The sequence below is a fragment of the Musca domestica genome, unplaced genomic scaffold (assembly GCF_030504385.1).
Source record: "Musca domestica strain aabys unplaced genomic scaffold, Musca_domestica.polishedcontigs.V.1.1 29, whole genome shotgun sequence".
NCBI classification, from domain to species: domain Eukaryota; kingdom Metazoa; phylum Arthropoda; class Insecta; order Diptera; family Muscidae; genus Musca; species Musca domestica.
The window spans coordinates 4,445,517-4,461,679 of NW_026712296.1; the positions used below are offsets into that span (position 1 = coordinate 4,445,517).

At 35.1% G+C, this 16,163-nt stretch overlaps 1 protein-coding gene across 2 annotated transcripts in view; it reads left to right on the plus strand.

The window, feature by feature from the left end:
- Positions 1 to 2,407: 2,407 nt before the first annotated feature.
- The window catches only part of LOC101896440 (neurobeachin-like protein 1), a 147,832-nt gene continuing 134,076 nt past the window's right edge, over positions 2,408 to 16,163 (plus strand). Inside the window, exons 1-10 of one of the 2 annotated variants that reach the window (XM_005176695.4) lie at positions 2,408 to 2,633; positions 5,083 to 5,286; positions 5,407 to 5,556; positions 11,683 to 11,869; positions 12,048 to 12,136; positions 12,396 to 12,470; positions 12,655 to 12,804; positions 13,952 to 14,556; positions 14,625 to 14,832; positions 14,908 to 15,164. In XM_005176695.4, the coding sequence (XP_005176752.2) occupies positions 2,583 to 2,633; positions 5,083 to 5,286; positions 5,407 to 5,556; positions 11,683 to 11,869; positions 12,048 to 12,136; positions 12,396 to 12,470; positions 12,655 to 12,804; positions 13,952 to 14,556; positions 14,625 to 14,832; positions 14,908 to 15,164 (1,976 nt within the window). In that variant the 5' untranslated portion in view covers positions 2,408 to 2,582. The remainder of the gene's footprint in view (positions 2,634 to 5,082; positions 5,287 to 5,406; positions 5,557 to 11,682; positions 11,870 to 12,047; positions 12,137 to 12,395; positions 12,471 to 12,654; positions 12,805 to 13,951; positions 14,557 to 14,624; positions 14,833 to 14,907; positions 15,165 to 16,163) is intronic. The other variant, XM_011297952.3, reaches the window with a different exon arrangement.

Consider the following 16,163-nt stretch of genomic DNA (forward strand, 5'->3'; position numbering starts at 1 on the left):
ACCATTCCTTAAATATTGGACCGAAGTCGGTCCACTCATGATACAGAAAAAAGCCAAAACACCACTCTGATTTCGGACAATTAGTCTCGTGTAAATGCCAGATTATATGCAAAATTATTTGAAAATTTCATGGTAAAATTAAGAAGGTAAAGTCATTTCAAATAAGCATATCCATCTTAGCATTTTTTTTTTCAATTAAATTATCAAATTTTGCTGTGTAGAAAAAAGATTCCCATCTTTGATTTGTGTGCGTATAATGGCTTTATAAGTATAAATTTTGACAATGAAAAGTTGTCAAATGAATAATTTTGTAAAAAAATGTGAAGATATGATCGCATGACCATACCTTCTTCATTGTACCATGGAAAAAATTGAAGAAAAACTTATGAAATTTTGAGATAGAAACAAGTAAAAAAGCTATAAGTTCGGCCGGGCCAAACTTTGAAAACCCTCCACCACATGGAACGAATTTAGCAACTTTCAAAAAAAAAAAAAATCCGTTAACATTTCTGTTAAAACTTAAAAATACCGAATGTAGCCGTTATATTAAGATCTATACTCGACGTGGACATGCATCATCAAAATCGTAAAAATACCGAATTGACCTACACAAACAATTTTCTGTCATAAGCTGTAGTACTTTAAATATCAAATTTTAAACAATTTCGTTGAATAATGTCTCTAAAATAATCAAAATACCGAATATCGGGAGGTACCATTATATCAGAGCTATACGAAGACGTGGACCTGCAGAGACACTTATCTGTCTTAGGCTGTAGTATCCATTACCTACTTCAAATACCAAATTTTAAACAATTTCGTTGAATAATGTCTCTAAAATAATCAAAATACCGAATATCGGGAGGTACCATTATATCAGGGCCATACGAAGACGTGAACCTGCAGAGACACTTATCTGTCTTAGGCTGTAGTATCCATTACCTACTTCAAATACCAAATTTTAAACAATTCCGGTGAATAATGTCTCTAAAATAATCAAAATACCGAATATCGGGAGGTACCATTATATCAGGGCTATACGAAGACGTGAACCTGCAGAGACACTTATCTGTCTTAGGCTGTAGTATCCACTACGAACATTAAATACAAAATTTGAAACTATTCCGATGAATAATGTCGCTAAAATCATCAAAATACCGAATATCGGGAATTACACTTATATGGAAGCTATACGAAGACGTTGACCTACACAGACAATTTTATGTCTTAGGCTGTAGTATCCATTACCTACTTCAAATACCAAATTTTAAACAATTCCGGTGAATAATGTCTCTAAAATAATCAAAATACCGAATATCGGGAGGTACCATTATATCAGGGCTATACGAAGACGTGAACCTGCAGAGACACTTATCTGTCTTAGGCTGTAGTATCCACTACAAACATGAAATACAAATTTTGAAACTATTCCGATGAATAATGTCGCTAAAATCATCAAAATACCGAATATCTGGAATTACACTTATATGGAAGCTATACGAAGACGTTGACCTACACAGACAATTTTCTGTCTTAGGCTGTAGTATCCATTACCTACTTCAAATACCAAATTTTAAACAATTCCGGTGAATAATGTCTCTAAAATAATCAAAATACCGAATATCGGGAGGTACCATTATATCAGGGCTATACGAAGACGTGAACCTGTACAGACAATTTTCTGTCTTAAGCTGTAGTATGCATTACCTATTTCAAATACCAAATTTTAAACAATTCCGGTGAATAATGTCTCTAAAATAATCAAAATACCGAATATCGGGAGGTACCATTATATGGGGGCTATACGAAGACGTGAACTTGCAGAGACACTTATCTGTCTTAGGCTATAGTATCCACTACGAACATTAAATACAAAATTTGAAACTATTCCGATGAATAATGTCGCTAAAATCATAACAATACCGAATATCGGGAGGCACCGTTATATGGAGGCTTTACGAAGACGTGGACCTGTACAGACAATTTTCTGTCTTAGGCTAACAGAATGACAAACTTAATATGCCCTCCATACTATTATGGAGAGTATACAAATGTGAAAAAATCGCGGTATAAACATAAGTTGTTGCATACGCTGTATGCCATAATCAAATAAGTATGTCTAGCTTTGGAGTTGTATTTTTCAATTTTGTCAACCCTGTAGCGTAGGGTGAACAAGCAAAAATTAACTAATCAACCTAAAGCTCCTTTGTTCTTTAGCAGAGGGAGGCAGCCGACGACTTAAGCACGTTAAGCGTTTGATGTATTCTCACCTTTAGACTGTTATTATTTATCTTCTCTCACATTCTCTTTGAACCTTCTTTCGTTCGTTTAAAGTAGACCTTTGGCAACCCTACACTTTCCTTTTGCCATCAAATCCATCTGGCATCTCCAGTTAACTCAGCCAAACAGCTGATCAGGTTTCTTGGTAAAGTTTTTTCACGGCTGGTCATTTGTAAACAAAAATAAAAAAAATACACGGCTCAATGAAAAAATAGAAAAATAATTCAAAGTTATTTTTATCCACCTTAAGAAAATAGCAAACATTTATCCGTTATTAATGCAGATTCGCGCGTGGCGAAAATATGGATAAGAAAAAAGATATTTACAATTTGTGGGTGCAGTACACGACGAAGGTAAGTATCTTCCAAGTGGTGGTGTCTGCATACCGTCAGATTGGAAAAGGAATGTTGGCGTGTTTTGGCGTTGTTTTTTAAGAAATGTGTCTAGTAATGTGAATTTCCAAGCGGTCATACTTGAGGCCAGCACCATTCGGATGGTCCTACAAAGATAAAAAGAAATACATTCTGCAAGTATTACTCATCGTCAGCGGCCGCCACAAAAATATAAACATTCCAGTTGATGTTGATAATTACAACAAAAATAAACAAATTTGAGGTTTATTGCCCGAAATCGATTGAAGTGCATTGGGATGTGCACAGATTTAGGATTATATAATGTCAATGCTGGAACTGCGAATAACTACCCCCATGTTCCACCATTTCTTGTGTGCCGGCTCCACATTAGTTACAATGAATAGGGGGGAGTGTTTATTGTCTACTTGGCGTTGGTGTGTGGGTGTGCTAATGTGTTTGTGTGTAGGTTGTTCTCCGCATATGTGGGTGTATACTTGTGGGTGGTGTTAGGGGTTTGCCGGACAGTTTTGTAATGAACAACCAACCCTATTCACCCTACCGCTTATTTTTCTTGTAATTCATCATAACAATGCGATTGGTGTATTAGGATGGAGTGGACAAATATTCTATTTCACAGAACGGTGATTGGCGATTATATTTAGTTTTATAGGTGAGATTCTTAGCATCTATATACAGTGGGAACATTGAATTGGGTTAGCAGTTTCGAGTAGCCGGGTATTTGTCCCAAATGCTCGGGAATTAAATCTAAATTTCACATATAATTTGATAGGCCAAAACGTGCCTCATCGAAATAACAATTTTATTCCCTAGGTCTCTTTGGACCAAATCCGTTTCAGAGCATTTGGAGTCGATATAGCGATGTCCGACAGTCCTTCTGTCTGGCTGGCTTGTGCGCACGATAACTCTCGAACGGAGAATACGATTTGATCCAAACTTGGTACATCGTAATATTCTTGTCAAACTTAGACCGAGTGTCACTCTTTCTGTTATCTCCCACAAAAAATGTCAGCATTTTCAAAGAAAATAATTTACTGCACAGAAAGAGAAATCGTAATCCGATTTTGCTCCAACTTTGCGAATCCTAATATTTGCATCAGTGCTAGGTCAGGTGCGATAATGGCCAATATCGGTCCACTCCATTAAGTAGCTCCCCCGCAGAGGGTCAAAATTTTGAATGATTATGACTCTTACAAAATGTGATGTAAGTATCCGATTGTCTCCAAATTACACATATAAAAATATTTTTTTAACCCAAGGTTTGGTGTGAAGAGGGAATATATCGCTCCACTCCTTCTGCTACCTTCGCCACAAAGGGCCAAAATTTTGCCTACCCATGAAGTTTAAATATGCGAAATTAATATCCGATACCATTCAGACTTGGTACATATCAATATTTCCATCAACGCAAGATCTGTAATAAAGATGGTAGAGTTCAGATCATTCCTCCTGGTACCTCCCCCACAAAGGTTCAAAGTTTTGAATAACCAAAACGATCATAAAATCCGAAATAATCATCTGGTTCTCTTCAAATTACACACATCACAATATTTTTATTAACCCAAGGTCTGGTGTGAAAATGGGATATATCGGTCCACTCTTTCTGGTACCTCCCCCACAAAGGTCAAAATTCCAATACCATTCAGATTTTGTACTTCTCAATATTTCCATCAACGCAAGATATGTGATAAAGATGATAGAGATAGGACCATTCCTTCTGGTACATCCCCCACAAGGGTTCAAGATTTTGAAAAACAAAGCGTTAAAAGAAAGCTATATCGAAATATTTCTCTCAACCAGAAACCTGAGATGAATATGTAATATATGATTTCTTATAAAATTGGATTTAATTGCCCATAGCAATATTTTCATCTGTATTAGATCAAGAATGGATGTGGAATACCTCGATCCAATATATCGGGTACCTCATGCACATATTAACATTTTCTAAAAATGATCACTATCTCATATAAAGTGAAAGAAGTAGACAATATATTTGGGTCCGATATGAAATGGACAATATTGGCCCATTCCTTCGGAACCTACTCCAAAGAGGGTCAACAATTTGAGTAGTCATAACAGAAGTCAAAATATATTTTAATTATTGATCATTGGCTGAGGGTATATACCTGTCGGCAAAACCGACTGATAATTTTTAGTTTGTTTTAAACTACCAAAACACATGTCACGGCTATTTGAAAAGATTTTCAACTTCAAGAAACATTTTGATTCGCTTGAAACACACATGCCATTAGAGTTTTCAAACTAATAATAAAATATACAATTCATACAATATACTATTTGCAATTGTTTTTTTTTTCACCCTCAGCCTATGTGCCTATAATCTACTTATGAAATTGAATCAATGCAACCTCAATTCTCTTAAACTCTTTGACTGTTAATTTTTATGTTGTCTTTCCCCCTTTCTTAGAATGAAGAATCATATTTTCGTGAATTTATGGAACGTTTTGTTTCCATTTGGCAAAGTCAATTACCTTTGGATTTCTCTGCAGCCGATTGTCCCTACTGGTATGAAGTTCAATCTGATCAGGGACCACATTTAGGGCGCTTACCCGACGAACTGTTGCCGGCTATTGGTAAATTTATTATTGTCGCCAGTGATTCGTGCCAAAATGTAAGTATTGTTGGTTTTGAAAAATATCAACACGTGATGTGTGTTGGTCATATGCATCGCTATGGATATTTATTATAGTTCACCTCATTATCTTTTTGGTTTTTTTGTTGTTGCTTACAGGGTGAAATCACTGATGAAACTATACGTCAAATTGCCATACTGGTCGACTGTTTAATAATTGTTTGCCGGCATTTTGATAATATTTTGGCTGTTATCAAATATGAATATAAGCCAAATTTAATTGCTATTCTTACCCATGTATATCACCAGGTAAGTGATTGATATTATGATACGATTTAATTGAATACATTCTATTAAACATTTTTAAACACCGAATTCTAGGCAATTAATTTGTTATACCCTACACCTCAATGTGGGGAGGATAGGTTAGTTGTGGCCTAATGTTTAGTAACAAATCGGCTTGAAAAGCAACTTTTATTATATAATGGTTTAAACAGCTCACGTACGTTTCGGTTTTTGTTTCTCTGTCAAACATCTTAAATTTTGTCTATAACTTAACCATGAATTGTCTTACAAACGAACAAAGCTTGCAAATTATTGAATTGCGCGCCTAATGCGTTCAGGGGCATCATCGATTTCGAAGTGAAGATCAGCTAGAGGAATTAAAAAACTACCAAAGGAATAATATTTATTAACCGTTACAATCGGAGACCTACTGGTCCATTGTGTTCATCCTAAATGAAGAAAGTGTAAGAAGAAAGATTGGTGGAAAAAGTGAAGATACTTTATTGATAGGAAATAGAGTTGTAAGGGTAATCCACGATTAGAAATTTTGCCGTGTCGTCTTTTCGCACTTAAGTCTTCTTGTTTCATTGCACTTGTTCCCCCGCCAACCTGTGTCTCACGTTAACGAGTGCTGGAAAGTGGCAGAGCAAATGTTTGATCGTCTCAATTTCTTCTTCGTCTTGACAGATTCTACATTAGTCAATCTCATCGCTGTCCCATTTCGAGGTCATTGCCCTCACCTTGCAGTGACCTGTGATGATACCCACCACAGGTTTCGACTCTTCTCCGAGAGTATGGGCTAGATTCTTTTGGAGATGCTACATCCCCTTTCGTCCAGAAACTGTTGTTGAATTCTTTTAGAGTAGTGTCTATGAATTACCTGGAAGAAGTAGCACAGGTGTGGTTTGACCTAGTTCTTCAATGGTAGCTAGTTCGGACCCTAGCCTAGCCAATTCGACTTTAGTCTCGTTGCCTGGAATAATGTAACCCAACAGAGCTTGATGGACTTCCAAGGATCTCCTGCAACTCAAAACAGCCTTAGACTTAATGGTGGAGGGGTTTAAAGCTTTCAGTGCAGCTTGGCTATTGACGTATAAATTCACCGGACTAACCATGTTCCACGTGACCAATGGCTTTTTTGACCGCAAAGATTTCCGCCTGGAACACGGACAAAGTTGGACCGTACTAGAAGTACGAAGTAAAGATGCTGCGAATCGTAACGTAAATGCGAATAGTGAGATGATATCCAAGTTTTTTGTCCAAAATGCAAAAGATTAAATTGCATCATATGTAGTTTCACACAGCATGTGTAATGTTTTCCTTATGCCCCCATATAACCGTACATGCAGATATTCGGTATTTTAACGATTTAGGGCACATTTTCTATCGGATTCGTTTTCGGTATTTGTTCATAATGGGTTCTATAGCCGGATTAAAATCTTGTCCTTATTGGTCCCAGACTTCAATATTTCGATACCCACCGACATTCGGTATTTCGATTCAGCCACAATTTTCAACGGAATTGTTTCAATTTTGGTATTTAAGACTCGCAATAGCTAACAATCCTCGTAGTAGAAAATTGTCTATATATATCCTTAATCCGATTTCAGTTTGATTGTGCAAATAATGGCCCCGAAATACCTCTGCCAAATTTGATCAAGATCGGTTCAGACTTGGATATAGCTTCAACCGATTTCTGGTTCATTGTGCATCAAATGGCCAATATCAGTCCGGATGTCCTGAAATTTGGTACATCCGACGAATTCAGTTTAGAAGAAAGTACAACAAATTTAAATTTAAGCCGAGTTGGTGTTTGTGTCCCTCACATTCATAATATGCATTCGACAACAATGATATTTGGTATCAGATATCTTATAGAGCTCGAAAATACCTTTGCCAAAATTTATTGAGATCGACTATGATTTGGATATAGCTCCCATATATATCCTTAATCCGATTTAAGTTTTATTGTGCAAATAATGGCTAATATCAGCCCAAATGGAGTGAATTTTGGGACGCACATTTTCATATTGTGGTACTCGGCTCCGATATATATTTTTTTAATATAATCATTCTCAAAGTGATATCATGTACTCTATAGCAATGTTATTTGGTATAAATGATTACAATGTCTCCGTCAAAACCTCCCGTCTCGCTTATATTAGTTCCATCTGAAAAAAAAAACTATAACTGCTCTAAAGCCAAATGTTGATAGGTGGTTACGGGAGCTCTACTTAATATGCATAGTGGTGTAGGGTATAATATAGTCGGCCCAGTCCGACTTTTGACTTTTTCTTACTGGGTTTCTCTAAAAACTTTCCCATAGCTCTTAAAAATCTCCCTTTAGAAAATAATTTTTTTTTGCTTACCACTGTGCAAATAGTGCGAAACACTTTATTTCAATTCAGTCCAGATTAAAAATATTTCTTAGTTAAACTTAATATTATATTTTCTTTGTGCAAACTTTACTCCCAGAGTTTGGTTTAAGCAATGATTTTATACATTTGCTAAAATTTAGGTTGGTTGACTCCGTTTTACAATGTTTTGTTTTCATATTATATTACTGATTGTGATCGCACTTTGCTAAGTGCAAATATAATTTTGGTAATTATTTATAATAGCACAAGTGCGAGCTATAAAAATAAAGTATTTGTTTATTAAAATAAACCAAATACGGTCGAAAGTTTGTCCATTCTTAAAACAACCATGAAATATTTGAAACTGCTTTTGTTAAGTGTTGTCATTTTGTTTGCGAACAGAGTACAGCAAACGCAATCGTTTAAAATAAAATTTTCTAATTTCAAATGTGAAGAATTTGACAAATCCTTCCTAACAATAAGAAAGTGTGGTCTAAAGGCGGTATCACGAAACACCGTTCGCCTTAACTTACATGTTCAGTTGCATCAATTGCTGATTAACAATATCACAGTAAGTTTGATACAAAGAAAGAAATCCTAAAACTATGAATATTTATTTTAAAAATGTCAACAACACCTCTTTTAGGCCCACTATCAACTTTTTGCAAAAAGCAACGGTTACAAACCGTTTCTTTTCAACAATACTCTGGATTTTTGTCGCTTTCTGGAAAACTCCAATGGCGTTCCATTTTGGAAGGCGGTTTTTGAAGAAATTAGGCCCTATACGAATGTTAATCATACTTGTCCCATTGTTGTAAGTCAATGCTCGGCTATCAGTTTTTTTTGTTGAAATTTTAACTTGACTTTTATTTTCTTCTATCAGGATGATGTTATCGTTAATGATTTGGTATTGAATGGAGATATGTTTAAAATGATTCCCTTTCCCAAAAACGATTATATGATACAAATGCAGTTTGCCGTTAATAAACATTACAAGCTTCGAATCAAGGCCTTCATTAACATTCACCAATAAAACGAATAAATTCTTCCAAAAATAAAGATCTTTTCATTAAAATACGTAATAATATTCTGAGCTAAATTATAAAAAAAATGGCTTGTAATTTAGTAATCATCCTTAAAATTTTGTTATCGCTTGAAAGTATACAAATTTTCCCAAGTTTAAATATTGTTATTATTAAATTATAGAAGTAACTGTGCCAAAAGCAAATTTGCTTTTGGTGTGCAGTTTAGATTTTAACTGTATAGAAAATACCTCTCTTTAGGCCCCATAATCAGTATCGACCAGAAATGTTTAAACAGCTCGCCTTTTTGAACCATCGTATCAATTGAGAAATGTTTTACTATTTTGTAGTACCCCTTCAAAAACATCATGACTTTGAGAACTTTACTTCAATAGTGGCCTAGTCTCTATTAGGCTTCTAGCAAAACGGTTGCGCGTGCGTAAGAAAAAAGTATGTGCCCAGCTAACATTTTTCCGAGGACTCTTGTTATTTGGATTTTTTATTTATGCTCAGTTTTTCAGCATTTCTACGGAGCACGTATGCAGTAAATTAGGTTCCTTTAAAATGTATGTGCAAAAGTGTAATGTTTAAAATATTTAATAGTGTAAATTATTTTTATTATTTAGATGCGGCATTGCAACACACTCCTGGAAGTATGGGAAGTTTCATACAAACGAACATCAAAAGATTTTCGGACAAATCTCCCGACAATATTACATTTTTTTCGATAACTTTCCGAATTTGGAAAAAATTAGTCTACTTTTTCCGATCGAAAATATTCATATTTTTTCCATATTTAGGATCAAACATCCGAAATATTTCCGATTTTCACACAAATCTTCCCACAATATTAGACTTTTTTTCGTTAACTTTCCGAATTTGGAAAAATTAGTCTACTTTTTCCGATTTCCTGTTAAAACTATCGAAAATATTCATATTTTTTCCGAATTTAGGATCAATCATCCGAAAATTTTCCGATTTTCGGACAAATCTTCCCACCATATTGGACTTTATTCGATAACTTTCCGAATTTCGAACGAATTAGTCAATTTTTACCGATTTTCGGATAAAACTATCGACAATTTTCATATTTTTTTTTCCGAATTTAGGATCAAACATCCGAAAACTTTCCGATTTTCGGACAAATCTTCCGACAATATTAGACCGTTTTTCGATAACTTTCCGAATTTCGAACAAATTAGTCAATTTTTACCGATTTTCGGGTAAAACTATCGGCATTTTTCATATTTTTTCCAAATTTAGGATCAATCATCCGAAATTTTCCGACAATATTAGACTTTTTTCGATAACTTTCCGAATTTCGAAAAAATTAGTCAACGTATTCTGATTTTCGGATAAAACTATCGAAAATATTCATATCTTTCCTAATTTAGGATCAAACATCCGAAAATTTTCCGAATTTCGGATCAAACATCCGACTATTTTCAGAATTTCGATCAAACATCCGTATCCCAATTTTCCTTTTTTCTATTGCGAATTTGTCACGAAACTCTAATATTCTTTCCAATATTTTTCAAAAAAAAAACAAGTAAACAAGCAGTAAGTTCGGCCGGGCCGAACTTTGAATACCCTCCACCATTTGGAACGAATTAGAAAATTTTCAAAAAAAAAAAAAAATAAAATAAAATCCATTAAAAATTCTTTTAAAATCTTTAAAATATCGAATATAGGAAGGGGCCGATGTATGGGGGGATATACGATATTGTGGACCTATAAAGACAAATCTATGTCTGCGTGTAAAGTACTCACAAGGAACTCCTTGTGTGGATTTTTAGATAATTCCATTGGAAAAAGTGGCTGTGTCATCGCGAGTGATATCGATGCTGGCGCGATGTCGTCTTGCCGCTGGATCCTCGAAAAGTGAAATATATGTTCTGTTGTTTATAGACTGATAATCTGGTTCTTCTTCGATGTCCAGGTTTTAGGAATTCTGCTACCTTTGTGGGCTGTAGCCAGAGATCCTCCGGACGGAGTTGGGTAGGCTTGGTTGGACAATTGAATATATGTAGCGCATTGTGCCGGCTTGAATCGCACTCTGGGCAGGCGTTCCGCACATATTCGTCAATTCGAACCCAATATAAATTGAGATGGCTGCACCATCCTAAACGTAGTTAAGCCAAAACTACCCTGATTTGCTTAAGCAGCAGACGTTCTTCAGCTGCAATGGATGGAGGTGGACTCCGAGGATGGCATTCATACTAATTGTTAACTACGTTTGCGACTGCATCAGTATGAATGATATTCAGACCCGCTTGGTCTAGAGGTTCTCTCTTATAGAAAATTATCTGTGCTGGTCCACGTCTTCGTATAGCCCTCCATATAACGGTACCTCCCGATATTCGGTATTTTGACGATTTTAGCGACATTATTCACCGGAATTGTTTCAAATTCGGTATTTGATGTTCGTAATGGATACTACAGCCTATGACAGAAAATTGTCTGTGCAGGTCCAAGTTTTGTAATAGCCCCCATATAATGGTACCTCCCTATAATTCGGTATTTTGATGATTTTAGCTACATTATTCACAGATTTTTTTTTTCAAGTTGCCTATGCAGGCCCACGTCGTCATATAGACCATAATATAATATAAAATAAGATTTTAATGGACTTTATTTACTTATTTATTTATTTACTTTTTTTTTTTGAAAATTGCCAAATTTGTTCCAAATGGTGGAGGGTATTCAAAGCTTTTTTACATGTTCTAGTTTTACTTATTACATGAGGAATATATTTTCAATTTCTCTTTCAGTGCATTGAACAGAAACATGCATCCCCAGAAGTTGGACATTTGTTTCGTAGCTTTTCACGATTCCTGGAGGTTATGTATGATCCGTACTTGACATGGCGTAGCTTTTTACGCAATAGTTTTGCTGATTATAGAAAATTGTCGTATAAACCCCATATGGTACATGTCGAAATTATACCGTTTATTTATGGTAAGTAGTAAATTATGTTATTGCAATTTTCCGACAATTCTCAGCTCGTAGTATAACAAATCCCTCATTCTTACTAATGTTCGCTGTGGATCCATAAGGAAAGCTGATCTTTGTAATGTTTCTGAAATCAAATTGATTCTTTTAATCTAATGCATGTTGTTCTCTTACTATTCCATAGATTGTTTTCAACAAAATGATATAACAAATTTTCCCGATATTGGAGAATCATTAATACATACATTAGGTGCAATAATTTGTGGATCGCAGGTAAGCTAATTTTACCAGAGGACAATTTTTTTTTATTATTTTTTTATTATTTTTTTCTAATATATGTTTTTTTATACATTTGCATTTACATGTCCATACAATCTATAATTCTATATAACCCTTTCCATAATGTTTCCTAACAATGACAACATAAACATTTACAAAAACAAACCCCGGTGTCGGTGTATATAATCTTTCTAATTGTTTTTTGTCTTACATATAAATCACCTCCACCACCACTACCACATAAATGTTACAGAAAACATTAGCCTCTATAACAAATACAAATTATCTTAAAAAATCTGGTGATGGTTATACAATCTGTGATAATTTGGTGAGTAGTTATGTGCTATCCTTCTACTTTTTCAAGATATTTGAATTATTTAGAAATAAAAAAACATGTCTAATTGGTATAAATGTTATTTTGTCTACAAAATACATATTTTGTTTGTTTGTCACTCGTACAATTATTTTATTTTGTGTTTAATCTAATTTTTTTTCTTCTTTGAATCCTTTAGCGCAATGGCATGCGTGCCATTTGTCCGGCTACCGTATCGGTTTTAATGAAAATTCTTTCCCAATGGGAAACGTCAAATAGCTTACGAACTATTACTCTAAGATGCTGTGCTCTAATGGTCATTGTTTTACAAAAATCTAGTCCGGAAGAAGTAAGTTATTGATTTCAACAACACAGGGTGAGATAAAAAAAAACTGCAACAAAGTCAAACGCCATCATTTTGGCATCATTTTTTTTAAATTTTATTGAATGAAAGCAAACAATGTCGCAAATTTTACAATAAGTTTATATTTGTTCGAATTTGTCACCTTTGGCACGAATTATGGCCTTCAAACGGCACGCACTGCCCGAATTTAGCTCTGCGGTATTTTGGCCCATTCCCGGCGAAGCGCATGCTTGAGGTGATCGGCACATTGGTATTTTTTAGTGCCAACCTTGCTTTCCAAACACAATAGTCCAACGGATTGGTATCCGGAGATTTTGGTGGACATTGTGCGCTGGAAATGAAGCGAGGAGGCTCATTTTGTAACTATTCTTGGGTGGCGCGTGCTGAGTCCTGTTGGAATGTCCAAGGTGTGCGGCCAAAATGTTTGCATGCCCAAGGTTTTAATACACCCTCCAGAATAATTTCGCGATAATATTTGGCATTTATTCTGATGCCACTGTCGATTAATACGAGCGGAGAGCGATCATCGGCTTTTATGGCGGACCACACCATCACCATGGCCGGCGCTTGAGTTCTGGTGGCCAACCGAAAGTCTACTTTCTATCTGTTGCGGTGTAAGTGTATTTCAATGATTTTACCCCGAGCTAATTTTTCAATATTTGCCGAATGGAATATTGCGATATGTTCAGCTCAGGAACCATTTTTCGGCCACTGCGACGCGGGTTTTGATCAAGTCGCTTCTTTACTTTTCGAACCATTTATACTGATTTTGTTTTTTCTTCCGTCCACTTCCTTGACGTCGGGCTACACTACCAGTATCACGGTAACGAGCAATGGTACGAGACACAAAAGAGTTATTCACACTTAAATGCTGGAGTGCTCTAACGATAACCACTTGTGGTTCTCTAGCCAAATATAAAGAAATCACGCTATTACGCTTTAATTCCATCTTTTTGTGGAAAATTCTCACCAAAATGCTTTTGTACCCATGTAAACAATATAATGAGCTGTGACTGGAATAATTTTAACAGCTGTCGGACGAGTGGCTCTGAAATGACAGCAGTCTGAAGTTGATTGCAGTTTTTTCATCTCACCCTGTAGACATTCAACTTATTCATTATTACCTTTGCAGCGCCAAATAGATTTAGTTACCCTTATTAAGCTATACTGTGATGTTTTGGAGGAACTTTTAAAAACGGACAATTTCCAAAAGAATGCCGGTGATACCTTCAATATAGCTCCCGATGACAATGATCCCAATAATGATCAGACAATCGATGTTAATGCTTTAGACGCATCTATAGACAATATCAATGTATTCTTATGTGATGGCTCCACATCAATGTTTATTTGTGAGGCCATTGAGGATACTAATTTGGTGGATATTTTAATAGCTATGCCCAAAGCTGTAGCAGAATGGAATTTAGATTATAATCAACTTTTAATAAAAGTTATGAAAGCTTTGGCATCAATTACCAGAAATTCGTTACGCATAACTGAACAAATACGTTATTATGACAAAATTAGTAAATTGTTTACGGGTCTAATGGATGTTGGTTTACCAGCCACCGATCTATTGGAGGCCTGTGTTGAATTAGCCTATGACGATGGTAAAGGCCTGCTTACATTGCCAGAAGTATTGACAAAACTTATTGAGTGGCTACCGCAAATGGATGCCAGAGAACAGGCATTTTTGAGCCATAAAATACTTAAAGCTTGTACCGACAATTATGGAACGTAAGTTTTGAAATTAAAAATGCCGAGTATTGTAAACGAAACGAATTTAATAAATATTTCCGTTACAGAAAAACCATTGCTTGTGAGACCCGAATTATCAAAAGTATATGCCAATGCTTGCAACATTCAGACAAGCTCTCCGATCAATGTATACAGAATTACATTAAATTAATTGAAGAGTTGAGTAAACTCAGTATTATACCCATCGAATTGAAAAGTATTTTTAGTCTATTACGCAAAGAAAGTCAATTTCCACATCATAAACAATTATTACAGGTATGGCACATCAAATTATTTCTATGTATTATATTTTTCTATCAGTAATAAAATTTTATTTTACTCTCCTTCTAGACTTTGGTTAGCGTCTCGTTACAATCGTTGACAAGCACAAATTTGTGTTCCCAATATTTTAATTTCTGTGAACCTGGAGATGGAATTGTTGTTACCGATATAAAAAATTGGTCTATGTCTGGTGCTTACGGTTTCATATTTCATATTTTATTACGTCTCGATAGTAATTTTAAAAAATCAAATTCTAAATTGAATATTGATGCCAAGACAGATGACCAACAACAACCACGTCAGGAATGTCGGCGTATGCTACTAAAGTAAGTTAAGTAATATTGATGAGTTGAGTTATTTATATCTTTGATACAGAATATTTGTTTGTTCCAAAACTGCTAGAATGTAAAAGTTTTTACTACGGTAACCGATTTCCCTTTATGATATCGAAGAACATTTCAAAACTAGTAGATTCTTGCAGGTACTGGAACAGAGCATATATTATCATTAATTTATTATTTTCTAAATAAAATCTCTTTGAGAATTTGCCCAATTTTTGCTGCAAAACGAAATAGTCCTGTTTCTTGGAAGTTCATATTTTAAGAAAACGGAAAGAACTATTTGACAAAAAATGGTACGGCATTATTATTAAGCAAGCAGTTATATCTAAGACATTTACATTACACATGAGTGTCACTCTTTATGAAAACATTTAAGATAAGATGCAATTTTTGGAAGTCCACGCACATAGGGTACGAAAAGTATTGTCACTTTTAGTGAGAAGGTTTCATATAAAGCAGTTTTTTTACCCTACATAGTAGGAGGGTATATGTATTAAGTTCGTCATTCCGTTTGTAACTCATCGAAATAACAGTTTTAGACCTTGATCAGCGTAAAATTCTGAGACGATTTAGACCAGTCCGTCCTTCCGTCCGTTGTAATCACGCTAGAGTCAAAACGAATAAAGAATCTTTTGTCTGCAGGCAGGTCAAGTTCGAAGATGGGCTATATCTTTGAACCATATCATGTAGCCCCCTATAACGGTACCAATGATATTCGGTATTTTTTTTTTTTCAAAAAAATTGTCCTTCCTTTATTCCTGGAAAAGTATTTTGTATATATCTCCCTATATTCGGTATTTTGAAGATTTTAGCTACATTTTTCAATGAAATTGTCGAAAAATCCATACTAGAAGTTCTTTCTTAGCACTTTACACCCTAGAAGGGAAATGTCAATATTGGTCCACGATATCGTATGCCCCACATACAATATATAATATAATGAGGATTTCAGGCACAATATTCACCGGAGTTGTTTCAAATTTC